We start from the raw sequence: 24,758 nt of genomic DNA on the forward strand, positions 1-24,758 counted from the left end.
AAGTTACTTTAATGTATAAAAAGAAACAAATTACTAACAAGTTACTTTGATAAATAAAATGTACTACAGTATATTAAAAAATAACATTCTCATTTGAGGTCATGACCTTTATTCTAAGATAAGGGTCACAAAGACCCAGATGAAAAAGCCAAATACAATGGACATTAATGCAGATCTTTTGCTCTTCTGCAATAATTTCACTGATTAAACTTCCAAACCAAAGAACAGTCCACAGAAGACAATTTTAGTTTCATTTATTTATTACAAATGTACAGCCTATGAGTCTTTATTACGATTTAAAATGGTTTTCACTTTTAATTTCTTTATTTTTTTTTACAGGTAATCTTTGCTTAACAAATTTCTCCCATCAGCTGATCTCTCATGTAAGAGCTGTGTGGTATCAGAAATATCAGTCATTACAAGTACAGTGCAACTACTAGTATGACTGCATTACAGAAGAGTGGTCCTGTGTGTGTGTGTGTGTGTGTATTCATTTATTTAAAGAAATTAATTTACTCGTGCATTGTGTGAGCAAAGTATGCAATGTCTATAAAGTGTGCAATGACTCCCTCTCCCATACACCTCTGAATTTAGTGCTTATTTAAGAATGACCAAAGGTCTTTCTCCCAATAACATCACATAGCAAACCGTTACCTAGTGATCCTCCTGACATATTTAGTGGAAAACTAAAAATCTGGAAAAATAAAACATTTAAACATCCAACACACTTGTACTCACTGTGTGCTTCTAGTGTGGAAGAAATGCATTCACATACGGTAAGTACTGTGTAATGAAAGAAACAGCAGACGCTTATAGAGTCAGTCTAGCAGATGTGCAAATGCAATGATCATAGATTTTCAGACAATCTTTTGGACACATTTTAGGGGACGTTAACATCATCCAATACCCCATATTGAAAAAAGTTATAAGAACAAAAGGCAAGAACAAAACATGGCTTAACTTAAAAAGGCTGGTGGGGGAGGTAAAAGAACATGCATAAGGGAATTTTAAGGCTTGCAGCATGAGATGGGTTTCTAGAATCGAACTACAATGAATACTACATTTGATAGTGCTTGTACGCAGATGTGGTATCAAGCCTCAATTTCGTTAAAAATGTTATCGGTGCACGCGTACATACTGGAAGCTCCAGTTTAAATCCTCTCCCATGAAAATCAAAGGAGTTTAGCATTAACTTTATATCTCCAACAGAAGTTCACTTGTCCTAATGCAGTGGTTGGACATCTTTGTTTTTCTTATGACTGCAACTGTAATGTAAATGATGAGAACATTGATAGTGGTCATCTTCAACCATCAACATTCACATGGTTGTAGCTTATAGAACATAACAAGGGTCATTTTACATTAATAAACATTAACCACACATATGCATTCTGATAAAAAAAAAAAAAACAGGAAATATTGTAAAGCATGAGGCATGAATAATCCAGAAATAAAATATTTTCAAATGGAAAAAAAAACCCACCACACACACACACACACACACAGACACACACACAGACAGACACACAGACAGACACACAGACAGACACACAGACAGACACACAGACACACAGATCTGGTCCTGAATGGCAGAGTCCACATTAAAAAGTCTGAACTCCACTAAGCTCATGAAGAAGGCCATTAGAATCATCAATGAAGTTTATGTGCAGGAAATAAAGACGAGATGTCCAATAGTGGTGGCCTTTGATAAAATGGCTCGTTTCCCACACTAATAAGCCAGAGAGGAAAATAATGTGATGATTGTGCTAACACATTTGCATTGTACTGAAAACAAACCCACTAATGTAGGGATTGAAATGAGATGAGAGGAGCTAGGGCTGTCTGTCTCTCCGCCAGGGCGTTTTCTGTACATTAACCCCAACCGCTGTCTTTGTGCTAGAAGAAAATAGAGGGATCCGCAACTGTAGTCATCACTCCCCTCTGTTCCTTTGGCTAGTGTTCAACACATTTCGAGAAACAAAATTAGTATACATAGTAAAACACTGTGAGTGAACCAGTGTTATTACACTGGAGGACGGGAGAGTTTTGCTTAAGTTTCACAGGTTATTGTTCACCCATTAAGCATGATTTCCACTTAAAAAACTAAACGGATTATCAAAAGACAAAAATCAAAAGAAAAGATCAAGGACAATGATAATTGTAACAATAATATAAAACAAAAGTCATAAACATTAAAACAACTCCAGTGTTTTTCGTTTTGTTTCGTTTAGAAGTCAGTACATCTGTCCCAAGAGAAACAGGCCAATGGAGCAGCATTTAAAAACACAAAATGGATTATGAGAGAGAAGAAAAAGAAAGAAGAAATCAATACAGAAGGAAAGATTGTGGTTCTCCAGATGAGATTAGGAGTGCTTGTGTATTTGTGACAGAGAAATACAACAAGACGGTAGTCGTCTGCGTGCTAACAGACAATATTGTCGTATTTAGATTTGTCAAAGAAAGAAAATCCTCAAAACACAGAACATTCAACATTCTGGTCCATCTGAACTTTCTTTTTCTATCTACCATATGTCACTTCCTTTCTCCATCATCCACCAGTTTCTCAGTATAGTGTCTTCCTACTCATCCCTTTCTCAGCCATCCCCTGCCCGACGGACCCCACTGCACAGGGTGGGTCACTGTTTCTTCTCACGGGTGGTGATGGTGACCAGCTGCTTAGCAGCTTTGGCAATGTCATAGGCACACTGGATGACCTGTTGTGTGAGGAGCTGATAGTCCACCGTGCTGGCTGACGAGTCGGAGGGAGCCGCTTTGCGACATTCCACCTGTAGACGGGAGGCACTGGCTGCCAGGAGCTTCAAAGAGGAGTGCACTGCGTCCAACGCTGGCCTCTTAGAAACAGGCCAATAAAAAATAAAAAAAAAACAGATTTAGGGTCAGATCACAGAGCTTAAAGGGTTAGTTCACGCAAAAATGAAAATTCTCCCGTGATTTACTCACTTTCATGCCATCCCAGATGTGTATGACTTTCTTTCTTCTGCTGAACACAAACAAAGATTTTTAGAAGAATATCTCAGCTCTGTAGGTCCATACAATGCAAGTGAATGGTGACCAAAACTTTGAAGCTCAAAAAAGCACATAAAGGCAGCAAAAAAGTAATCCATACGACTCCGGTGGTTTAATACATGTTTTCTAAAGCGATGAAATCACTTTATGTGAGAAACAGATCAATATTTAAATCCTTTTTTTTTTTTACTATAAATCTCCACTTTCACAATGTGAAAGAATATGAAAGTGAAAGTGGAGATTTATAGTAAAAATAAAAGGACTTAAATATTGATGTTTCTCACCCACAACTATCATATCACTTCAGAAGACATTAATTTAACCACTGGAGTCTTATGGATTACATTTATGATGCTTTTATGTGACTGAGATTCAAAGTTCTGGTCACCATTCACCTGCATTGTGAGGACCTACAGAGCAGAGATATTCCTCTAAAAATCTTTGTGTTCTGGAGAAGAAAGAAAGTCATAAACATCTGGCATGGCATGAGGGTGAGCAAATTATAAATTTTTGGGTGAACTATCCCTTTAATGAGGCAGAGGGCCTGATTATGTTAAAGTTCCCATGAAATCAAAATTTGAGTTTTTTTTTGTTTTTTTTTTTTTTTCACTTCGATTAGTTTTTAAACCATCTATATGCTAGGGTACTCCGGTTTACATGATTTTTCTTCTGGGAAAACAAAGCAAAAATATTGTTGACATCTTGCACTGCACACATTTTTGTCCAATGAAATGCTCTCTAGAATGAGAATGCCCCTCTTCCTAAAACCAGCTGCAACCAACTAGCAAGTAGCATACTAAAATAGAAAAGATGTAATGATACCAGTGTTTCTACAGTACCGGTAGTACCGAGCATCAACTCAATTCTGTCCGTGAAGGCTGCCTGACTGACAGACGGCTGCTTACAAATGCTCACATGCTCATTTGAACACTTATTCTGTGACTCTACACTGAACTGGACAATTAATCAAATTAAAATTGTGGTATGTCCGTAGTGTGATTATTAAACCACAAACGGATGTGATTTAATTAAATAAATATACAGTCTGCATGTACTGTGAGTTGCAAAGTGAATGTGTCAAGCCACTCATACACTCAAAACACCACAATTTATGAACAATGCGCACTGCTCTTATTGTAGATGATGACAGAACACTCATTCAATGTGACGCACGGAGCGCCTGCAGACTATATATTTATTAGAGCTGTCAGAATTAACCCGTTAACACATGCGATTATTTTAAAAAGTTTAACACGTTAATTTTTCTTAATCGTGATTAATGCATTTATACAGCATACACCAGCATAAACACTTGTTGGAAGGGCGGAATCTTTGTAATGTGTCTGCCCAGAGTCATTACACTGACGCACTCATCACAACATACACACACACACACACACACACACACACACACACACACACACACACACACACACACAAAACAGTGCTTCCGTGTTAGTGATAAAATGATGGAGAAAGGATCTCTTAACGCTATTTGATGTACAAAACAAGCCTAGATGGGACATGTGAAAGACATCAAGTATTTTTCAGCCTAAGTAAGGCGCATTTTAATTACCACGGAAGCACGTCAAGTCTTAACAATCACCTAAACACAGAATGATACGTTTTTGTCTGCAAGCGCTTTTCATGTGGAGTTCAAAGTGGCATATCATGATGTAGGAAAATGGATAGCCAAAGACTGCCAGCTGATTAATATTGTGGAGGATGAGAGTTTAAGAGATTTCATGCTCATTGTAATGAAAATTCAACCTATGTGGGGACTAGTTCTTTCAATTAGTCAAATTCCCACTTAGACTTTGGGAAATGTTTCATGTTCATTGAACTGGTGCTATTTTAGTGCATTTCTATCTTTATAACGTGGATGGCTTTGTTTGGAAAATGTTTATAAAGCATTAAATTGTTACACATTGTTTTGTTTTCTTTGAGTTTCTGAAGTTTGAGTCCACTTGTGAAAATATTTATTTTTTGCATTTTTCTAATTTAACTATTTATTTTTCATTACAAATGATATTATCAGCTAGGGGTGGGGGAAAAAATCGTTTCAGCGATTCATACTCAAATGATTCTGAATCGATTCTCAAAAGAATCAGTTTAAATCACGGTAGAGCAGTGGCGCATGCCAAAGACAGATGTAGAAACAAAGTCGCTTTTTAAGTGCATACACTTTTTAAGTGCATACACTAAAGTTTGCAGACCAGCTGTATCAAACACATGACCATTTGTGCCCGAATGAAACTACGATCCCGAAATGATTTCACAAACCCACGCACATAGCAACGGGAGAGTTTATTCATGATAACAAGCCAACAAACAACATGAAAGATGCGCTCGCTCCCATTATTGCACTGATTTGCACACAATGAGGGAAAACACAGAAGAAAATAATGACGAGGCAGCGGTGAGGGAGATGTTGGGGATGTTTTCATTTAATTGCTGCCTTTCTCTACTCTTGCACGCTCTCCATTTCATTGGCTTTTGTCATTGCCGATCACTCGTTTGTCAGGACAGTGCGCACACCTGATGATAAAGGTTTGAAATACATCGTAGCTTTTGCGACAGGGTTGTGCGATCTTCTACTCGCAGAGCAAAGAGATGGAACAGTGCAGACGAGACGCTTGATAAATTTCTGAAGCAACAACTGCGCTATTTAAACCGCTTTACTATCACCTGTGCAGCTGAGGAGAGGAGAAGCTGACAGCTGCACTCTCATAGAAGCAGATGTCATCCTGGACCGGCAACTTCCATTTGTGGTTAAAAATTAAAATGAATAGCATGGCATAGATTAATTTTAAATAATAATTAAATACTATTAAATGATTTACAATGCTTAAACAAAATAAATAAAATAATATAATCAATGGACAATTGGATACTATTCAGTGTGTTTGATGGAAAACCAATATTTTTTTTTCTTGTGCTTTTAAGAGATTTTTTATAAGGTTCTAAAGAAAGAAACTGAAAAACTGAGATACTCTTTTAAAATTAAGCACGATTTATTTAATCTTGTGGATGTTCCATGTTTTGTTCACAGCTCATACTGAATGTAAAAGGCCAGTTTATGTAATGTGACTTGTTCTGATTTTTTAAAACAGCTGTTAAATAAAAAGCTGAAAGGGAAAAATTAGAGTAAAAAATTTATTTAAGAAACTGAAAAAAGAAAGAAACTGAAGGACAAGATGCATTGTGATGCATCGAGAATCATTTTATAATCGAATCGTTACCCTTTGAATCGTAATCAAATCGAATTGTGAGGCCAGTGAAGATTCACACCTCTATTATCAGCAAAACAGTTTGAGTGAAAATGTTGTGCAAAACTCGATGATTATGATATAATCCTGCATGTGAATTTTCACAGAGAATCTTGTGAAAGTGCTTCAATGAAAGAAAACCTGTCCTGTAACACAGTTAGTCACAAATTTGCTCATTTGATTACTGATCACAAAATTGTAAAATATTTCTTATATTATGTCATACATTTTTCAAAATCACACAGGGGGGTAATCACTAGTGCACAAGCAACAGTGAGAGAGGAGCAGGCTATTTTATTTATATGAAGTTTTCCAATCTAAATCTTGATGTAATCCTTCCTCATGATCACGCAGTGTGTTTTCATCAGCTAAATGGAAGGCTAAACACTATTAAAGTGTGATGAGACTCGCGCTGCACGTGCAAGCCATTCACACATCACAAGCCGATCAACTATTTAGCCCTTTTCAGGGAATCGCACCTGCAAAATCCTAAAACTTTATTTCCAGGTTTAATTGATATTTTGAATAGAGTCAGATTTTTTCCTTTCCAGGATTTAAAAATGTTAATCGACTGACAGCACTAATATTTATATAATTAATTACAGCATTTTGCACTTCAATAATCACACTGGGACATATAACCAACATCTTATCTGGAAGTGTGAAAATACCATCATAAACACAGAACCTGAAAAGCCTTCATGTCAAAATAAAAGTTTGATTCAAAATAAAAGCTTGACGCATTAAATTAAAAAAATTACGACAGAAACATTTTATTAGTAATTAGTCAGATGTATTTGATTATTATTATGTTGAACCTACAGTATATCTCACAAGCCAGAGTGCTGTTGTATTGTAAGATTTCATAAACATTTTAATTTATAATGTGAATGTCTGTTGTGCAGCACTTTATTTTACAAAAATAAGATCAATGTTGTGTTTTAGATTATGTTGTGAATTTACATTGCATTTTCATTTGATCAAAGTTTAGATTCATTTGATTAGAAACAATTTTGATGATGAAATTAAACTTTAAAACATGGAATTCAGGAAAAAAGAAAAGAAAAAGTGGAATTTGGGAAAAAGAAAAGAAGGAAGCAATGAAGAAAAAAGCAGATTTCACAGGGTCCTACTAAAAAAACTTGAAGCAATGTTTACTTAATTAAGAAACACTCAAAGGAAACGTGCTATTGTAATGTAATGTTCAATTTACATTAAAATGTAAAATTTTAATAAGTTAAGTGAGTATGTTCAATAGCATATTACCTATTTTTTCTGTGGTATCGAAATTAGTATCGAGAATCATGAAATTTGACTAGTATCGGTACCGACTACTGAAATTTTGGTATCGTGACAACACTATAAAGCCATTATAGTGGCCATTTTAAAAAGGGATGCACCCTTCTATTTGTCCCAGCTAAACTTCCTGTTTCAATAGGAAATACGTCAACACAGGACAGAAAACACTTGCACTTGTCAAGAGATTTCATGTGGGTCTTCAAGAACTTTTAAGATGCATTTGCAGCCTCATTTACCTTGGGAAAGAGAGAAGCCATTTCTGTCACAGCTAAGTGGATCTTCTCCGAGCATGGCACAAAACTGCAAAGAAAGAAAGATTTTAAGACTTTTTGTCTTCATTAGTCCTGTCTGTAATCTCTCTGTAAAGGTAGTCAACTTGACAAGTAACAGTCTATCATACCTGTCATGTTTAAACTCCTGTGCAGCTCTCAGGAGCTCCTGGATGTTCTTGGTGACCTGCTCTGTCTTGAGGATGACGTCCTCCGTGCAGGGCAGCGTGGGGTCAGGATCACACTCTCTCTCGTCCACATCCCCCCTACTGTCGTCCTCACTGCTGCGGCCCACGCTACCATAAAACACAAACTAATATAGATTAACACATAGAATTATATACATACACATTCTATTCAATCATGGTCCGCCCCTTCTTGGGTTTTTAAAGGAACAGTTCACCCAAAAATGAAAATTCTCTCATTATTTACTCACCCTCATGCCATCCCAGATGTGTATGACTTTCTTTCTTCTGCTGAACACAAAGAAATTTAGAAGAATAGCTCAGCTCTGTTGGACCATACAATGCAAGTAAATGGTGACCAAAACTTTGAAGCTCCAAAAAACACATAAAGGCAACATAAAAGTAATCCATACGACTCCAGTTGTTTAATCCATGTCTTCACTAGTGATTTGATATGTTTCTCACCCACACCTATCATATTGCTTCTGAATATATAGATTTAACAACTGGAGTCATATGGATTACTTTTATGCTGCCTTGATATGCTTTTTGGACCTTCATAGTTCTGGCCACCATTCACTTGCATTGTATGGACCAACAGAGCTGAGATATTTTTCTAAATCTCTTCGTTTGTGTTCTGCAGAAGACAGAAAAGTCATACACATCTGGGATGCCATGAGGGTGAGTAAATAATGAGAGAATTTTTATTTTTGGGTGAACTATCCCTTTAAGTTTTGGGTTGTCAGGCCACTACAGAAATATTGTGATATCTACAATTAAAGCCCAGCCATTTGTAAAGAATGCAACCATGGCTAATACTCACCCAAGGGAGACATCGTAAGTTTGAGAGTTGTCATAGTCACTATCTGTGCCGCTCCCATACTTCTCTCCGGTTTTAGGAGGCTGGACAAGACAAACATGTAAAGAGATCTGTCACACATTACAGCCCATACATACTCACATACTCCCATGTGAATGAGACTGGCACTCACATTATACCGTCCCTCAGTGGAGGCTGACAGGTGCGGCCCTCCGTAGGGGGTTGGACCTGCAGGGGCTCCCTTTCGCACCTGAACACAAGCAGAATCAAATTAAAATGACAAGAAAACCTGATGGACGGTCAACAACAAGAATGTAAGAGAAAAGAGAAGCTTTGACAGTCTTTCCAACAGAGCACTGTTAGAGGTAAGGAAATCTGCAGTGATTCACACAAAAATTCTGTTACATTATGACCGTAACTCTGTTAGACACATATAACCTAGTGTAGAAGTTTTAGATAATGCAGATGTAGAACAGGAAGTGTCTACTTAAAGCTTACGAGCTAAACTAAGTTAACAGTGCAATAATACAGCCTCTTCTCTAAACTAATAAAACCTCTAAAAATAGACACTCACACGTTAAATAACTTGGAAAAAAACAGTGCAGTTAATAAAACAGGCCCAAAGGTGCATCCCAAATACATTAACCAAGGCTAATAAAACAAAGTAAGTATTTACCACACTGTCAGCAATAGCTCAAAAATGGGATATTGCATAACCAAAACATCTGCTATTTGCATAATTGCAAAAGCAATTAAGGTAAATCAAAATGAGGCATTCAAAGAGACTAGAATTTTACATCCAACAGATGTATGAATGTCCACACACAGAAGACCACACTTCCTATTTCTGTGCTGTCAGGAGCAGCTCATTCTAATGGTAATTATACATTACACAGGCAGTCTACTCACTATGAGAAATCGCTTCTTTAAAAAGAATATTATGGGTTCAATACAAGTTACGCTCAATCGACAGCATTTGTGGCATAATGTTGATTACCACAAAAAAAGAGGGACAGGTCAAAAGGATTTTTTGTGGTAATCAACATTATGCCACAAATGCTGTCAATTGAGCTTAACTTGTATTGAACTCTGAATATTCCTTTAAGCATTTGACATGTGCCATGCAACTCAAATCATTGGAGTTCCACTAATCAGGTAACTAATCAATCACATATCTGAACATTCCAGACAAGTCAAATAGCACAAGACAAGCATACCTCTCAAAGAGAACCTCTCTTGGCATATCAAACATTTCTAGAATGGCATAATGCAATTCATGCCACTTCTATGATACTAACAATCCACAAAGCTGTGTCACAAAATCTAGTGAGCTGTCAATCTAGTCAGCATTTTGATGAATCAAAAGCAAACCTTTGGACTCACTTATAGACCTGTTTAAACCTCATATTAACATCCGTTTTGGGTTATCCAATCACAAATGGCCTGTCGTTTAGGCCCCCATATAAAGATAATTTAGTAATAATAATTATTAAAAAATGTCAAATAAAAATTATAATTCATAAAATTTAAATGCATAACATTTACATATATTGTGGAATCAGACAAGCATTTAGACATTACAAAAAGTGGCGTTAAAAGTCAAAATATAGTTTATTTCCAAATTGTATAACATAACCCTGTTATTGGCATACATCTCTCTGTGCTTTTTCAATTGCCTTTTTTTTTTTTAGCGTTTTTGCACTTTTGGAGCGTTTTATTTTGGTTGTGTTGCGTCTCACTAGTTTTCAGTGTGTCTAGTTAAAAGCGCTTTGTAAAAGATAGACGCACTTTAAAACGTAAGAAAAAAAAACCCGTCTCGAGATCCCTGCATTCTGTTGTGGTGGTCCAGCTGTTCGAGCGCAAAAGCGCGTCTGTGGAAGGTTGTGCTGCCTGCTCGTTGGTTTGACAAGGCATGTTGCCTACAAAGCTAGAGCGCTAACTGTACCCTACTCTCAAAAAATTGCAAAAACATTAAGGTTGTACATCAAGCTTTAATTGCTTTAATTGTATGTAAATACAGAATTTACGTACGGGTCAGGGGCATGATTAATTGCTTAAAAATTTCAAAGTGTTATTATTCATAGAATTATTTGCACTAGGAGCATTACTGCATATTGATCAAGCACTTTTGTAATTTACTCCACCAATGTTGTTCCAAAACCATAAGACTAGGGCTGTCACGATTATGAAATTTCGCTGACGATTAATTGTCAAACAAATAATTTAAATTATGATGATTAATTGTCTGCTTTAAGGCTATGACGATTATGTTATATTTCTTATAATTCATTTTTACATATTTAACTTCAAAATATAAATCAAATAATAAAATAGGAATGTATGATTTTCTTTTAAGGCTTTAAAAACGTGTGATTTTTTTTTTTTATATCAAAATAGTTCTAAATACTTTAAATATGTCACTTTTTGGGCTACTTTTGGTCAATTTTACATATACACTGTTGTTTTTGGAACTCATTTTATATTTTTTATAAGAAATAAATATTTTTATATATATATATATATATATATATATATATATATATATATATATAGTATTATACTCATATTTTATTTTATGCAATAGTAAAATATTTCTGTCCTTATTCCTTCACTTTCACACGGCATTTTAATGCTCTTTGATTAAACCCACAAGACCTTATTTCACATGAAGCAAAACCTTTGAGATTTAGTTTCAGCATTTCATCACTCCACAGAAATAGAGTAAGCCTGCCGCAAGCTGCTTGCATCTCCTCCTCTGTGTCACTGCATGTCATTAACACGTATGAACCCTCTATGACCAGGAACATTTGTCATTACATGATCGTTAAATTAAAGTGAAACCAGAGCGCTTTGTGTTCAATATCAACGTTTAGATTTTTTGCATTTAAATTTTCACGGGAGTTTGGTGCGAGCCTCTGCTGACAGCAGGCGCATCAGAGTGCTAGAGAAACGAGTCACATGTTCTTCTGGACAAGAGCTGCACTGGGCAACGCCCGCGGTGCAGCTCAGCGAGGCTCGAACAAATGTGCTGTTCATGACATGTATACACTGATCAGCCACAACATTAAAACCACCTGCCTAATATTGTGTAGGTCCCCATTTTGCCGCCAAAACAGCTCCAAGCCGCATCTCAGAATAGCATGAAAATCCCAGGAGATCAGCAGTTACAGAAATACTCAAACCTGCCCGTCTGGCACCAACAATCATCCATGCGATTATCTAATCAGCCAATCGTGTGGCAGCAGTGCAGTGCATAAAATCCTGCAGATATGGGTCAGGAGCTTCAGTTAATGTTCACATCAACCATCGGAATGGGAAAAAAAAAATTTGATCTCAGTGATTTGGAGTGTGGCATGATTGTTGGTGCCAGGTTTGAGTATTTCTGTAACTGCTGATCTCCTGGGATTTTCACACAAAACAGTCTCTAGAATTTACTCAGAATGGTGCCAAAAACAAAAACAAAATCCAGTGACGGGCAGTTCTGCAGATGGAAACGCCTTGTTGATGAGAGAGGTCAACAGAGAATGGCCAGACTGGTTTGAACTGACAAAATCTACGGTAACTCAGATAACCGCTCTGTACAATTGTGGTGAGAAGAATAGCATCTCAGAATGCTATTCTGAGATGCTGGTTGGCGCTGTTTTGGCGGCACGAGGGGGACCTACACAATATTAGTCAGGTGGTTTAATGTTGTGGCTGATTGGTGTATATTTGCTTAAAATTCCCTTATTTGGGCATTAAAATGTGATTGGAATTTTAAGCGCCCAATAATCGTGGTTATCTAAAATGACCGCTGTTAGAACAGGCCTTCATAAGACTTTTTTCTTACACAGAACACAAAAGGAGCTCCTTAAATGAATATTGTTGGTGGTCTTTTCAATACAATGACAGTGGGTAATGCCTCAATTTAAAGCTTACAAACTGACCCAAAAGTATCAGAAAAGTAGTCCATGAGGTTTGTGCATAATCTTCCAAGTCTTCTGAAGTCACACAATTGGTTTTGTGAGAAACAATGCAATTTAAGTAATTTTTCAGTGAAAATCTTGATGTCTGTTGCACGTTCATGAGCGCTATGAGAGAAACTTGTTCACGCAACTTGTTCAGCGCAAAAACACAAGTTTTCCCGTGAACACATGGGATAAATACCTTGTTTTATCTCAATGTCAGATACAAGTAAGCAGGTGGTCTTCTAAACATTTTGCACCCCATTTACGCCTATATTTAGGAGGTTGCCTACTAGTTATCGGACCATCTGAAACAAATATTAATATCAGATGTAAACGGTGTCTACGTTATCCAAAAAATGGCATCATGTAGGCAGCTCACTAAGTTTTGTGGCCCAGCCAATATCTTGAAAAATTAAAGTGTAATAAGAGCAGGTACTGTTCCTGTCTGGCCATAAGGTGGCAGTAAGCAAGCAGTGAGTGGTGAATAGACGACTTTGAAGCAGAAACAGCACACCAACACACCAATGAGGGCTCAGGTTAACAGAGGGAGAAAAAGACCCCCCCCCCCCCCCCCGACAGGAAAGGAAGTTTAAAAAGGTCAGGCCGGCCACTTATGCTCACACTTACGGTGGGGCTGAGAGGCTGCAGGCGGCCAGTCAGGGGGTCCAGGGCTGGGGTAAGAGCTTTGGGGGTGGTCACCACAGGCTCATACATAGAGAAGGCTTGTCTGTCCCGGCGGAGGGGGTTGGAGGAGGGTGTTGTTAGGCCGGAGTCTCCGCCAACCCCTCCGCCACCTCCCGTACCCCTTACCCCACCAGGCCACAGTCCTTGGCCACCACCCCCGGTCGGATTGCCCCCGGCTCCAGCCTGGGCCCCCCGCAGCACGCTGTTCTCCGACTGCATCCGCGTGATCTACAGGGATGGAGGGGCATCACCGGGTGTCACACACATTCACAAACACAAAGACCAAAGAAAACTCTAACAGTTGCAGTATGGGAGGCTACGTCATGCTAGGGCCAATAAAATTCTGATGGGCAGGGAGTTTAAGATTGTCTGGTCCAGGAGGGGCTTCATTCTCAGTATAAATGGTGTATGATAGTTAAATTAAACAGGTCTGTGCTAGTCTGATGAGGTTTGGGCTCAGTTTGCATGATAGTCTGCTTATGTTTAAAGCTGAAGCATGTAAAAAAAATCTAAACTGAATTGCAAAAATAATGATTGTGAAGTTTCCCGAAAGCTCCTCCCATCTGCCATTGGTCGTCAAACAGATAGTCCTGCCCCAAACTGGTTCCACTGGATGAGCCAATGTTGTCAAGTCGGGCTGGTCAGGATGCTTAAATAAACAGAGCAGTGCTTTGATTACAGAGCCACAGTGTTTACACTTTTCGGCGAATCAACCTACAAATGGCTGACTTGGTTACAACATATTAAGAACATTTTTAAATACAAAAAAATTACACACTTCAGCTTTAAGCATTTCATAACATCAGTTTTCCATCTCTCTGTGTAAAATTCTACCTTACAGAATGACATTGGGATAGTCACACAGCAAACATAATGATGATCAGTAACAATAAATTGGTAAGTAAACATGTTCTAAATTTTTAAAACAAGAGCACACAGCTCATTAAATATTAAAGACAAAACAGGGTTTGGTGTACCTCCTTCTGAAGCCTCCTTAGCTCCTCACTCAGGTTGTTGTTGACCTTCATTAGTTGTTGAACTTTGGCCTCCGAAGAAGCCAATGCTTTCTTCACCTCCAGATACTCCTGTAGTGTGATGGGCCCATCTGACAGGTCGGATGAATCCATGCTCTAATACACACAACACAATCACCAATCAAATCACAATCTACAGTTAAATCAAATGCAATTGCTTAGATATTCTGAGTGTTTTTAGAGCGATGCTATATGGTTGTTAGGGTGTTCTGTGTCATTGCTTACCGGCCAAAGACAAAAGAGCCCTTTAAGTCTCAATGATACTGTGGTCCTTTTACTCAACAGGTTAAACAATTTGAGCTATTATTCATGTACATAATAACACAAACGGTGTGGGACAAGTTACATGTCAAAGTTTAATACTTGGGCTTAAGGGTTTGCTCAAACCCCAAGTATGAGCAATAATAATAGTAATTTTTGGCTTAACATGCACCAGTAATTAGTATGAACGCATTACATAATGCTCAAGAAATCATTAAACAGACATGCAAATGTTACAAATCATTGAGTCACACAATTTCATACATTAATTTTAAATGTATATGAGCTCCAAAAAAAAAAAAAAAAAAAAAACACTTACAGAATGCTAAATGTTAGTTCACCCAACAATGAAAATTCTCATAATTTACTCACCCTCACGCCATCCCAGATGTGTATGACTTTCTTCTGCTGAACACAAATGAAGATTTTTAGAAGAATATCTCAGCTCTGTAGGTCCTCACAATGTAAGTGAATTGTGGCCAGAACTTTGAAGCTCTTATTGTCAGCATAAAAGTAATATATTAGACACCAGTGGTTGAATCCATATCTTTATAAGGGATATGATAGGTGTGGGTGAGAAACAGATCAATATGAGTCCTTTTTAACTATAAATCTCCACTTTCACTTTCCCATTCTTTTGTTTTTGGTTATGCATATTTTTTGCACATATCGCCACCTTCTGAGCAGGGAGAAGAATTTATAGTAAAAAAAATAAAATAAAATAAAAATAAAAAAAAAAATTAAATATTGATCTGTTTCTCACACACACTTATCATATCACTTATGAAGATATAGATTTAAGCACTTGAGTTGTATGAATTATTTTTATGCTGCCTTTATATGATATCTGGACCTTCCAAGTTCTGGCCACCACTCACTTGCATTGTATGGACCTACAGAGCTGAGATATTCTTCTAAAAATCTTAATTTGTGTTCAGCAGAAGAAAGAAAGTCATACACATCTGGAATGGCATGAGGGTGAGTAAATGATGAGAGAATTGTCATTTTTGGGTGAACTATCCCTTTAATCAAAGCTATTATAAAGTATTACGAGATTCAGTGATCTAAAAAAAATATGAAAAACACTATATCCCTTGACGATCAACCATTTTGTTTATTGCTCTGTAACGTCATGCCAGCTTCTACAGCTATTTTCATGGCGAAATCCAGGTTAAAATATAAAAAACAGGTAAAACAACAAAGATGTGTAGGATCCATTTTAATAAAAACTTTAAAACTGATTCTGGACTGACTTTGTTTATATAAAAAAAAAAAAAAAAAAAAAAAAAGGTCAAGGGTGTCAACTGTTTTCGAAATCGAAACGAATAATTGTTAAAGGAATATTCCGGGTTCAATACAAGTTAAGCTCAATCGACATCATTTGTGGCATAATGTTGATTATCATATAAAATTATTTCAACTCGTCCCTTCTTTTCTTTATAAAAGCAAAAAATTGAGGTTACAGTGAGGCACTTAAAATGGAAGTGAATGGGGCCAATTTTTGGAGGGTTTAAAGAGAGAAATTTGAAGCTTATAATTTTATAAAAGCACTAACATTAATTATTCTGTTAAAACTTGTTTCATTTGAGCTGTAAAGTTGTTTAAATCATAATTTTTACACTAATTTTAGGGTTTGTTGACATTATGTCGTCATAGCAATAAAGCTGTAAAATTGGCTATAACAGTAAAGGTTAGTAAGTGATTTTATCACACTAAAATCATGTTTACACACATTTTTTATGTCTTGTGGCTATACTTTTAAAACAGTATTTTTATGTTAAAAAAAAAATGGCACCATTCACTTCCATTGTAAGTGTCTTACTGCAACCCAGATTTTTTCTTTTTTTAAAGAAAATTAATTTTTTGTAGTAATCAATATTATGCCACAATGCTATCGATTGAGCTTAACTTGTACTGAACCTGGAACATTCCTTTAAATAATGTTAAGTAATTCCTTTAAGTAAAGTACAGCATAGTGCTGCTAGAGCTGGTATTTCATTCAGACAGTGAGGAATACGAGGGTTAATTTCTGCTCTCCTGCACATGACACTTCCTGTCTGTTATATGAGCATGCTTAGACTCAGCTTCCTGTCTTCAGCTGCAGAACAATAGCCTCACTGATCACAGTCCTGAAGAGGGGATGATGTCATTCTACAAATATGAGGCAGGGCTGCTGCACTTCTAGCAGTGCATGCTGGGACATGATAACACTAGCTTCTGTACCACTGAAAATTCTGTTAACATTTTCTCATCCTCATGTTTTTCCAAACACTTAAGACTTTCTTCTGTTGAACACAAAATGAGATGTTAGGCAGAATGTTAGCTTCAGTCAACATTCACTTGCATAAAAAAGATGCGGTGATATTGAATGGTGACTGAGACTAATCACTCAGTATAACATCTCCTTTCGTGTTCCACGGTAGAAAGTCATATGGGTTTGGAACACCATGAGGGTGAGTAAAATATGGCAATTTTAATGCTTGGGAGAACTATCCCTTTAAAGTTTGTCATATGGACATTTCTCCACTCATCAAAGTGGCTTCATCAAATAGAATGATGGAGATTGTCTGTATGAATGAATGAATGAGAGACATATAAATGCTCACTTATAAAATAATAATAATACATAAAGCATTGCTCTAGATTTAGGTGGAGTTATTTCTGTGATCATTTTCTCAGGAAACACCCAGTGTTTCACTTAGTATTAAGAGAAATGCCAGAGTAAGGGTTTTGTTTACCACACCTTGGCCCTGTTGTTTCGCTGGGTGTTGTTGTTATTCTGTGCAGTCAGCTCGCTGTCTGTGTCCTCATCAGATGCTACGCTGTCATAATCGTGCTGGTCATCGTCTGCCTGACTCAGATCCAGAGGGTCTGAAAAACAAACAAACAAACAACAAAGATAACATCATCAATATGGAGAAAAAATTCAGAGGGTCGGAAACTACATTAGCTCTGCTACATCTATCAATATTCTGCTTTCTACTGAAGCCGTTTTATTAAATGTTCTTGAGTTTATGATACGTGCAGTGTTGGCGTTTCACCTGTGGGGCTTGTCAAGCCTTTTCCGTGCTGTCGTCTCTTGGCATCACTGAGGATGTCGATAATGAGGGTGGCAAATTCTCGTGCATTAAAGCGAGCCAATTTCTGTCGCCCCTACACACACACAAAAAAAAACATGTTCTTGATTCTAAGGTAAATTTGAAAGACATGAAGAACAATCTTAATCAGAGCAAAGAGTTTTTAAATCTTTTAAATGATACATACAGTATATTGAATGCACCGGTGAAATTGCTTTTTGTTTTTTGTGTTCTTTTCAAATTTAATACAACATTAATTTTATTACAAATTATATGATCAGAATAGCATTTCAAGTGAAAAGTTGAATTGAAATATTTACATTAATTTTAGAATTTCTCAGTATTTTGGTATGCCCCCTTACAGTTTACACAGCAAACACTCGAACTGGCATGGACTCCTCAAGTTTGTGCAAAACCTGATGATCCCTGTTATCCCAGTATGATTTCAGAATGATCCAAAGAACATCAATGTGTGCAATGTCAAAAATGTGCTTTATTACATTTGCTTATCTCAAAATTGTGAAGAATTATATATTAAAAACAACAGCAACAACAACAAAAAACTTTATTTACCGATTTAAAATTGAAAAAATCCCAAATTTGGTCTCAATGTGGACTTTTGTACTCCACTGTGCATTATAACAGAACAGCTCTGTCTGGCAGAAAATGACTTGGACATTTTAAAGGTTGGAAAAACTCAGTCTGCTGGAACAGTGAACTGTTGATGTGGCAGTGTGAACAAGTCTTGACCACTGGGTGTGTTTGTGTCCTCCACTTTTTCCTCTCTTTCCATTTCTCCAAACCTAATTTATATGCAAGAACAGGAAATTCTCAGCCTGGCCAATCAGCCAGCAGGAAATGTGCCCCAAGTGCATTTAGTGGTCTTGCTGTATAAAATAACTATTTAAAGCAGTGGTAGAGAGAGAGAGAGAGATGTGATGGTCATGCGAGGATGCTAGTGGAAACACTGAAAGGGAGTCATTGCGCGTCTGCTGCGGTAACGCAGCTGGAAAACATCTTTCAGTATTTGTCTTTCTCTTAGTTTCACTCTATCTGTTGGTTTGCTGGCCAGACCTGAGCCTCATTTGTTTGTACAGTCACAAACTCTATTTTTAGCCCTTTGCTTCTATTACTTTCTTGCGCTAGCGCAGCCAAGATTTCATCTCTCCTTGGCAATTTTTCCGTTACCCTCTTCTAACATTAGTTCTGTTCCAAAACCTTGTGAGCTGCCTTTCTGTCTACTGCCTACATAGGCAGCTGCCTTCCATGGCATCCTAACTTAATTGGAACACTCAACATAGGCCACAACTTAATAAGTATACTCTAATAAGCATAAAATACATAGTACACACAGATACTGGGTAAAATAGTAAAAAAAAAAAAAAAAAAAAAAAAAGGAATATTCAGAGTCCAATACAAGTTAAGCTCAATTATAATAATATAATAAGCATTTATGGCACAATGTTGATTACCACAAAATGTTATTTCGCCCTGTCCATTCTTTTATTTAAAAAAAAAAGAAAAAAAAATTTGCAGTTACAGTGAGGAACTTAAAACGGAAGTGAATGGTTCTGGTCTGTAAACGTTAAAATACTCACTGTTTCAAATGTATAACCACAAGACATAAACAATATATCTTGTGGCTATACATATATACATACTATATCATATACATACCTTTTATGTGTAAAGAAATATCCAATTTTACCACGTTGCCATGAAGACGTACCGCCGTAAACCCTAAAACAACTCTTAAAACAACTTTACAACTCAAACAATAAAGTGCATTTATAAAAGTATAAGCCTCACATTTCTGCCTTTAAACCCTCCAAAAATTGGCCTTATTCACTGCCATTGTAAGTGCCTCTCTGGTTTTTTTTTTTTTTTTTTTTTTAAGAAAAGGAGGGACGAGTCGAAATTATTTGTTGTGGTAATCAACAATATGCCACAAATGCTGTCCACTTAACTTGTATTGAACCAGGATTATTCGTCCACCATTATAGATTAACTTTTAAACTAAGCTCTGGATTGCCTTCTTTACAAAGGATGCTACAATGCTGCCTTAGAATTTGGCAGAAACATTGTATTTTTTAGAATGCAGCATTATTATGCTGCCTATCTTTTGCAGCCTTTGCGTTAGAGCGAGCCATTGGTGCCTTAAAATGCTGTCTAGGTTTGCAGTTCACTAGATTTGGAACAGAGCTACTCTGTTCTTGCTGTCCCCTTGTGTATGGGTCCACCGCTCACATCTGGGCCCATTTTCAGGCTGACTGACAGAGCACTTCCTCCCAAACATACTTCAAGCATTTGCTGTGCTCACACCCCCAATGTCAACATGGGCAGTTCAAGAATAAAATGATGTATGTGTGTGCATTACCTGGTTGCGTGTCGCTGAGTATTCAGGGTTAACCGGTAAGAAGGGGACAGCACTCCGTTCCGTTACAAGCGTACTGTGGTTCTGAGTTGTCAGCCAGACTGAAAGAAACAGAAAACAAGAGAGACGTTTTAGACTGAAATAAGTAATCTCAGAATGCACACATTACAAACATGACTTTGCAAAGAAAACTACACACAAATACAAACTTGAACAGTCCAATGACATAGCCTTGAGGTACACCCTTGTTCAGCCTTTGAGAGCACCATTGCTGGAATACGTTTTCAAATAGTAAGAATCTGCCCCTCCCCTGCAGTTTGTGTGTGTGTTTGTGTGTATGTCGCCCCCTGCTTCGCACCCAGCCGTGCTTACCAACAGAGTCTCAGTCTGCCACTCCAGCAGGCTACCTCTTCTGCCTCTACAACCAGGAACGAGGGAGCAAAGAGAGAGAAAGGAGGAGAGAATTCCTGTGGCACTCCCTCGCTTTTTCACCCTCCTTTAAGCGTCTCTTCTCTCCCTCCCTTCTCTACAGGCTGACTGCACCACTAAAGTCCTTCTATAGTCAGTGTTTATACAGCACTGATCACAGCGTCTCCAGGGACACGCTACAACTGTCCCCCACACATCCATGCCATTCCATAGCTACATTAGGAAAAGAGTGAAAGACAGAGAGAGCTTTGGAAGGAAAGAAAAGATAAGGACAAGGAACAGATGGGAGGAGAGAGTTGTGTCTTACCTGCATCATTCTCTCTACGGTCCACTTCATCGTACACATCCATAGCCAGCTCCTCGAACAAGCGGTTATTTAACTGTTTCCACACACACACACACACACACACACACACACACACACACACACACACACACACACACACACACACACACACACACCAGTATGTGGCATTAAAATAAAGATCAAGGGAAAAACCAGACAAAAAATCACAGAGCATAGCAAAACAGTGCACACAATAGGAAGCCATCAACAAACATCAGAAAAATATCAGGGAGCAGACAAACCAAATCAATACAATCCAACAAGACAATAAATACAGAAAATATGCAGGCTAAGGGAATTGCTTCGAATATTCAAAGCTTCTATGAAATATTTCTGTTCAATTTAAAGCATTTAAAGACTATAAAATCTCTTCGTCTGAAATCTACTGGAGAAAAGAGGCTAAAGCCTGTTCATACTTGACGAGTCTGCTTGTTTGCGAGGGTTCGCGTTCAGAAAATCATTGTGGCTGTCACCTAACCTTCACAACATTCTGTTTTGCGCAGTCGTGCACATGGTAATTTTTGTAATTTTGTGTGCAGTGCTTCAATCCCTATTGGATGAATTTGAGGAAAGGGGCAGGGCAGATATGCCTGCATATATAAATATATATAAATTACCAGCCAAATACTACTCGCTTAATCTCAGCAACCACCCTGGTATTTATACACTTACTCTTGGAAAGAACTCAACATTTCTGGAAGTACAGTGGGAAAAGCACATACTCTATAAAGTATACCCATTTATACACACCAGTGTAAAATATTGACTGTCCCTCACATTTTCGTATATGCGCTTGTACATTGGGGGAATCCCAGAGTTTTACGAAAGAGGGGAACCCCACTAATGCAGCGCAATTCCGCTGCAGATAGCAATAGAAAGTTAAGGAAACAAATACAGCAACAACGTAGAATAAAATAGTAAAGTCTTCCTCAGATGTCATGTTTGTTATTTACACAAGCGTTGCAGGGAAATTATGTTGCTGTGGAGAAAGCTGCTTACTGACCAAGCCGCATGTATACGGGAGTAAAGAGAAAGCCGGTTACACAGTCCGTGTAAACGGGAACGCAACTTTCTCTCAACTTAATCAGTAGCATCTGTGACTGGAAACTATTGATTTTGAATGAATACAATTATTTTGAAAATGTAAAAGTCATCATCTTGAATAGGCTCTAAAATATAAAACACTAATGTCTTAAGTGGTTGAGTTTGGCTACAGACAGACAATGTAAAAGGCCTACTACTGGTTCTTAAGTGTTTGTAGTTCATTCACCTCTTGTATATGACCAGCAAACCTGAATTATTATTTTCATACCTGACTAGGTAAATGTAGAGTTCTGCAAAGCGCTACTTCACTGCTGTTTCTGGCTAGTATTCTGGCTGATATTTTCTCTGCACTGCTGTCTGTTATTAGGAGAAGTGTGACTGTGGCACACGTCAAATATAAATGCCTCGGGCCAACAAGAGCTGCTCGCACAGGACGAGTTGCGGTGCCAGGCAAAGGTATAAACAAGCCATAACACCGTGTTTTATCAAAGCACGACGAGTTTCCAGTGACAAGCAATTTGTCTGTCCACACTGAAAGTAAAAATGCTGCGTGACACGACATATCAGAGCATATTTAATGTTTAATATATAACTAGCAGGGTTTGGACTAATACGATTTCAATGTGGGCAGCGCTACCAAAAAAGAAATAGAAACCAAGCTACTGACAAAATTTCAACAAAAACTCATAACTCATTAATATGGAACAGATAGGTTGTATCACCTGTTGCTTTATAGTGGTATTCCTAGTTAGGACATGGTATAATGTGATATCTGCAATTCTCTTGAGTAGTTCATCAACCTGCATCACTCACCGCTTGAAGCTTCTTCTTAGCTGCCTTGGCCAGTTCAGAGAGGTCCAGGCTATGCAGAGAAAAAGACACAAAGGAGTAAAAGGATGCCAGACACATGAGGACAGAGAAAGATGAGGAGAGAGGAAAGGAGAGAGGTGGAAATGGGTAGGTGGATGAATGGATGGATGGATGGATGAAGTGTGCCATAAGGGGTGGGAGACAAAAAAAGATGAGAAGAGGCAGGAGACCACTGATGGTTCTACAATTATACAGAATGGAAAGACTAATTTACTAGCAAGCCAGCTAATGGTCTGTGAATAGTCATTGTGAATTACACTTTTAAAGTTGTTACATTTTGTATCATTAGCAATGGAGTCAACATGAAGTGGCACCCGTAACACATTTTACTTCAGTAATGTGAAGTATTTTTGAGTGAATTAGGATACTCAACAAAAAAACAAAACAACAAAAAAAATGTAGGCAAGGGCTTGATTTTATCAATCATGAATTGATTGGGTTGTAAAAAGTTGGCAATCGATGACAAAATGGAGCCAGACCCAAGTTTGCAGTATTATTGTGGATGACTACTCCCTTCCTGAAACAATCGCCATATTTTTAGAGGGCTTTTTGGTGGGAAGGTGGACACTGAAGGCGACGCTGACCCTCAAGATCATCTCGATCTATACAAATAGTTAGGATTATTTTTAAAATCTACTTATCTTTGCTTTATTATTACATTAAATTATTGATTATTATTGTAACTATTATTGCACAATGCTATCTGGCATTGCATTACTGAATTTACTATTGGAAAGGTTTTAAAAAGGCTGCAATATCTACAACAGTAGCCAAAATAGCTATTTGGCCATTGGTTTTCATCAAGCATTAGACTACATGGCCTAGGAGACATCAGCCAAAAAGGAAAATCATTTCAGAGGCGTAGCAAAACAATACATTTTGATGAAATATTACCAAGGCTTGTTTGAAATAACATGCATGAATGAATCGTGTACAATAAGAGCAGGGACCTATACCATAAAGCTGGTTTAGATGGCTGGCCAGGTACGTTTTAGTTTAGTTTGTGTCAACCCTGGATTTTAAGTACCATTAAAGTGGGTCTGCCTTTACCGGTGTTCATCACCATAGTAACTTACGCACCAAGGCTAACCTGCTAGCAGGTTTTATTCTGGGTAACAGATCACTAACAGATACTGAACCAATCAGCTGTGAGTAAAGTCACATCTCTGACACAATAAAGTCACTCCCCAGTGACTCTTTAAATGCACTTTACAGAAAAAAATCTTAAGATATTCACAAAATCAAATCTTTATTTTAAATTATATCAGCTGTTTTATATTTTTATCACATTCAGAATTTATTTCCAGCAATCCTCTTGAGCTCTTGTAGCAGCCACTGTGTTTCTTCTTGCTGTGTAAATGTCTTTAATTTCTTCATAATTGTACAGTGAATGTACTGTGTAAATTATGTTTTAATACTTCAAGATTTCATGGTGATCTCGTGCAGTGTAAATGCATTTTCATTTTTCATATTTGTATAACAACCTCTTGTTGTGATATTTAAATGTATTTAAATGATCTGCCTTCAGCGGAGAGGCAAATCCAGCTGACCCTCTCGTGAGAACTGAATCCCGTTCTCTCTCTCGTTACATGTTTTACGTAATTGGCTGTTCGCTGCAAACGTTATAAATTCATGTAGTGAACTAATCTTAAACTCAGGATCAAAGCCTGAGTTGACAGATAAAGCTGATGAGCAGCGTAATGGCACCAAATCAAGCCTGATTGGATTGGTTTGGTTTTGTCAACTCAACACCAGTCCTGTAACCCAGAGTTTGTTCAACTAGTTTCATGGTACAGGCCCTCAGTACATGTACTATGTAAGTA

The 24,758-nt window shown here is 37.5% G+C and overlaps 1 protein-coding gene across 2 annotated transcripts in view; it reads right to left on the bottom strand.

The window, feature by feature from the left end:
* Positions 1 to 238: 238 nt before the first annotated feature.
* Positions 239 to 24,758, bottom strand: part of git1 (G protein-coupled receptor kinase interacting ArfGAP 1) — a 44,937-nt gene continuing 20,417 nt past the window's right edge. For both annotated transcript variants that reach the window (XM_051665251.1, XM_051665252.1), the window contains 12 exons: positions 22,879 to 22,927; positions 20,983 to 21,055; positions 20,250 to 20,347; positions 17,837 to 17,948; positions 17,539 to 17,666; positions 14,478 to 14,630; positions 13,444 to 13,728; positions 9,042 to 9,119; positions 8,873 to 8,952; positions 7,996 to 8,160; positions 7,832 to 7,895; positions 239 to 2,852 (listed from right to left, as the gene is read on the bottom strand). In XM_051665251.1, coding sequence (XP_051521211.1) covers positions 2,637 to 2,852; positions 7,832 to 7,895; positions 7,996 to 8,160; positions 8,873 to 8,952; positions 9,042 to 9,119; positions 13,444 to 13,728; positions 14,478 to 14,630; positions 17,539 to 17,666; positions 17,837 to 17,948; positions 20,250 to 20,347; positions 20,983 to 21,055; positions 22,879 to 22,927 — 1,501 coding nt within the window. In that variant the 3' untranslated portion in view covers positions 239 to 2,636. The remainder of the gene's footprint in view (positions 2,853 to 7,831; positions 7,896 to 7,995; positions 8,161 to 8,872; positions 8,953 to 9,041; positions 9,120 to 13,443; positions 13,729 to 14,477; positions 14,631 to 17,538; positions 17,667 to 17,836; positions 17,949 to 20,249; positions 20,348 to 20,982; positions 21,056 to 22,878; positions 22,928 to 24,758) is intronic.

The sequence above is a fragment of the Myxocyprinus asiaticus genome, chromosome 31, assembly GCF_019703515.2.
Source record: "Myxocyprinus asiaticus isolate MX2 ecotype Aquarium Trade chromosome 31, UBuf_Myxa_2, whole genome shotgun sequence".
Lineage (NCBI taxonomy): Eukaryota > Metazoa > Chordata > Actinopteri > Cypriniformes > Catostomidae > Myxocyprinus > Myxocyprinus asiaticus.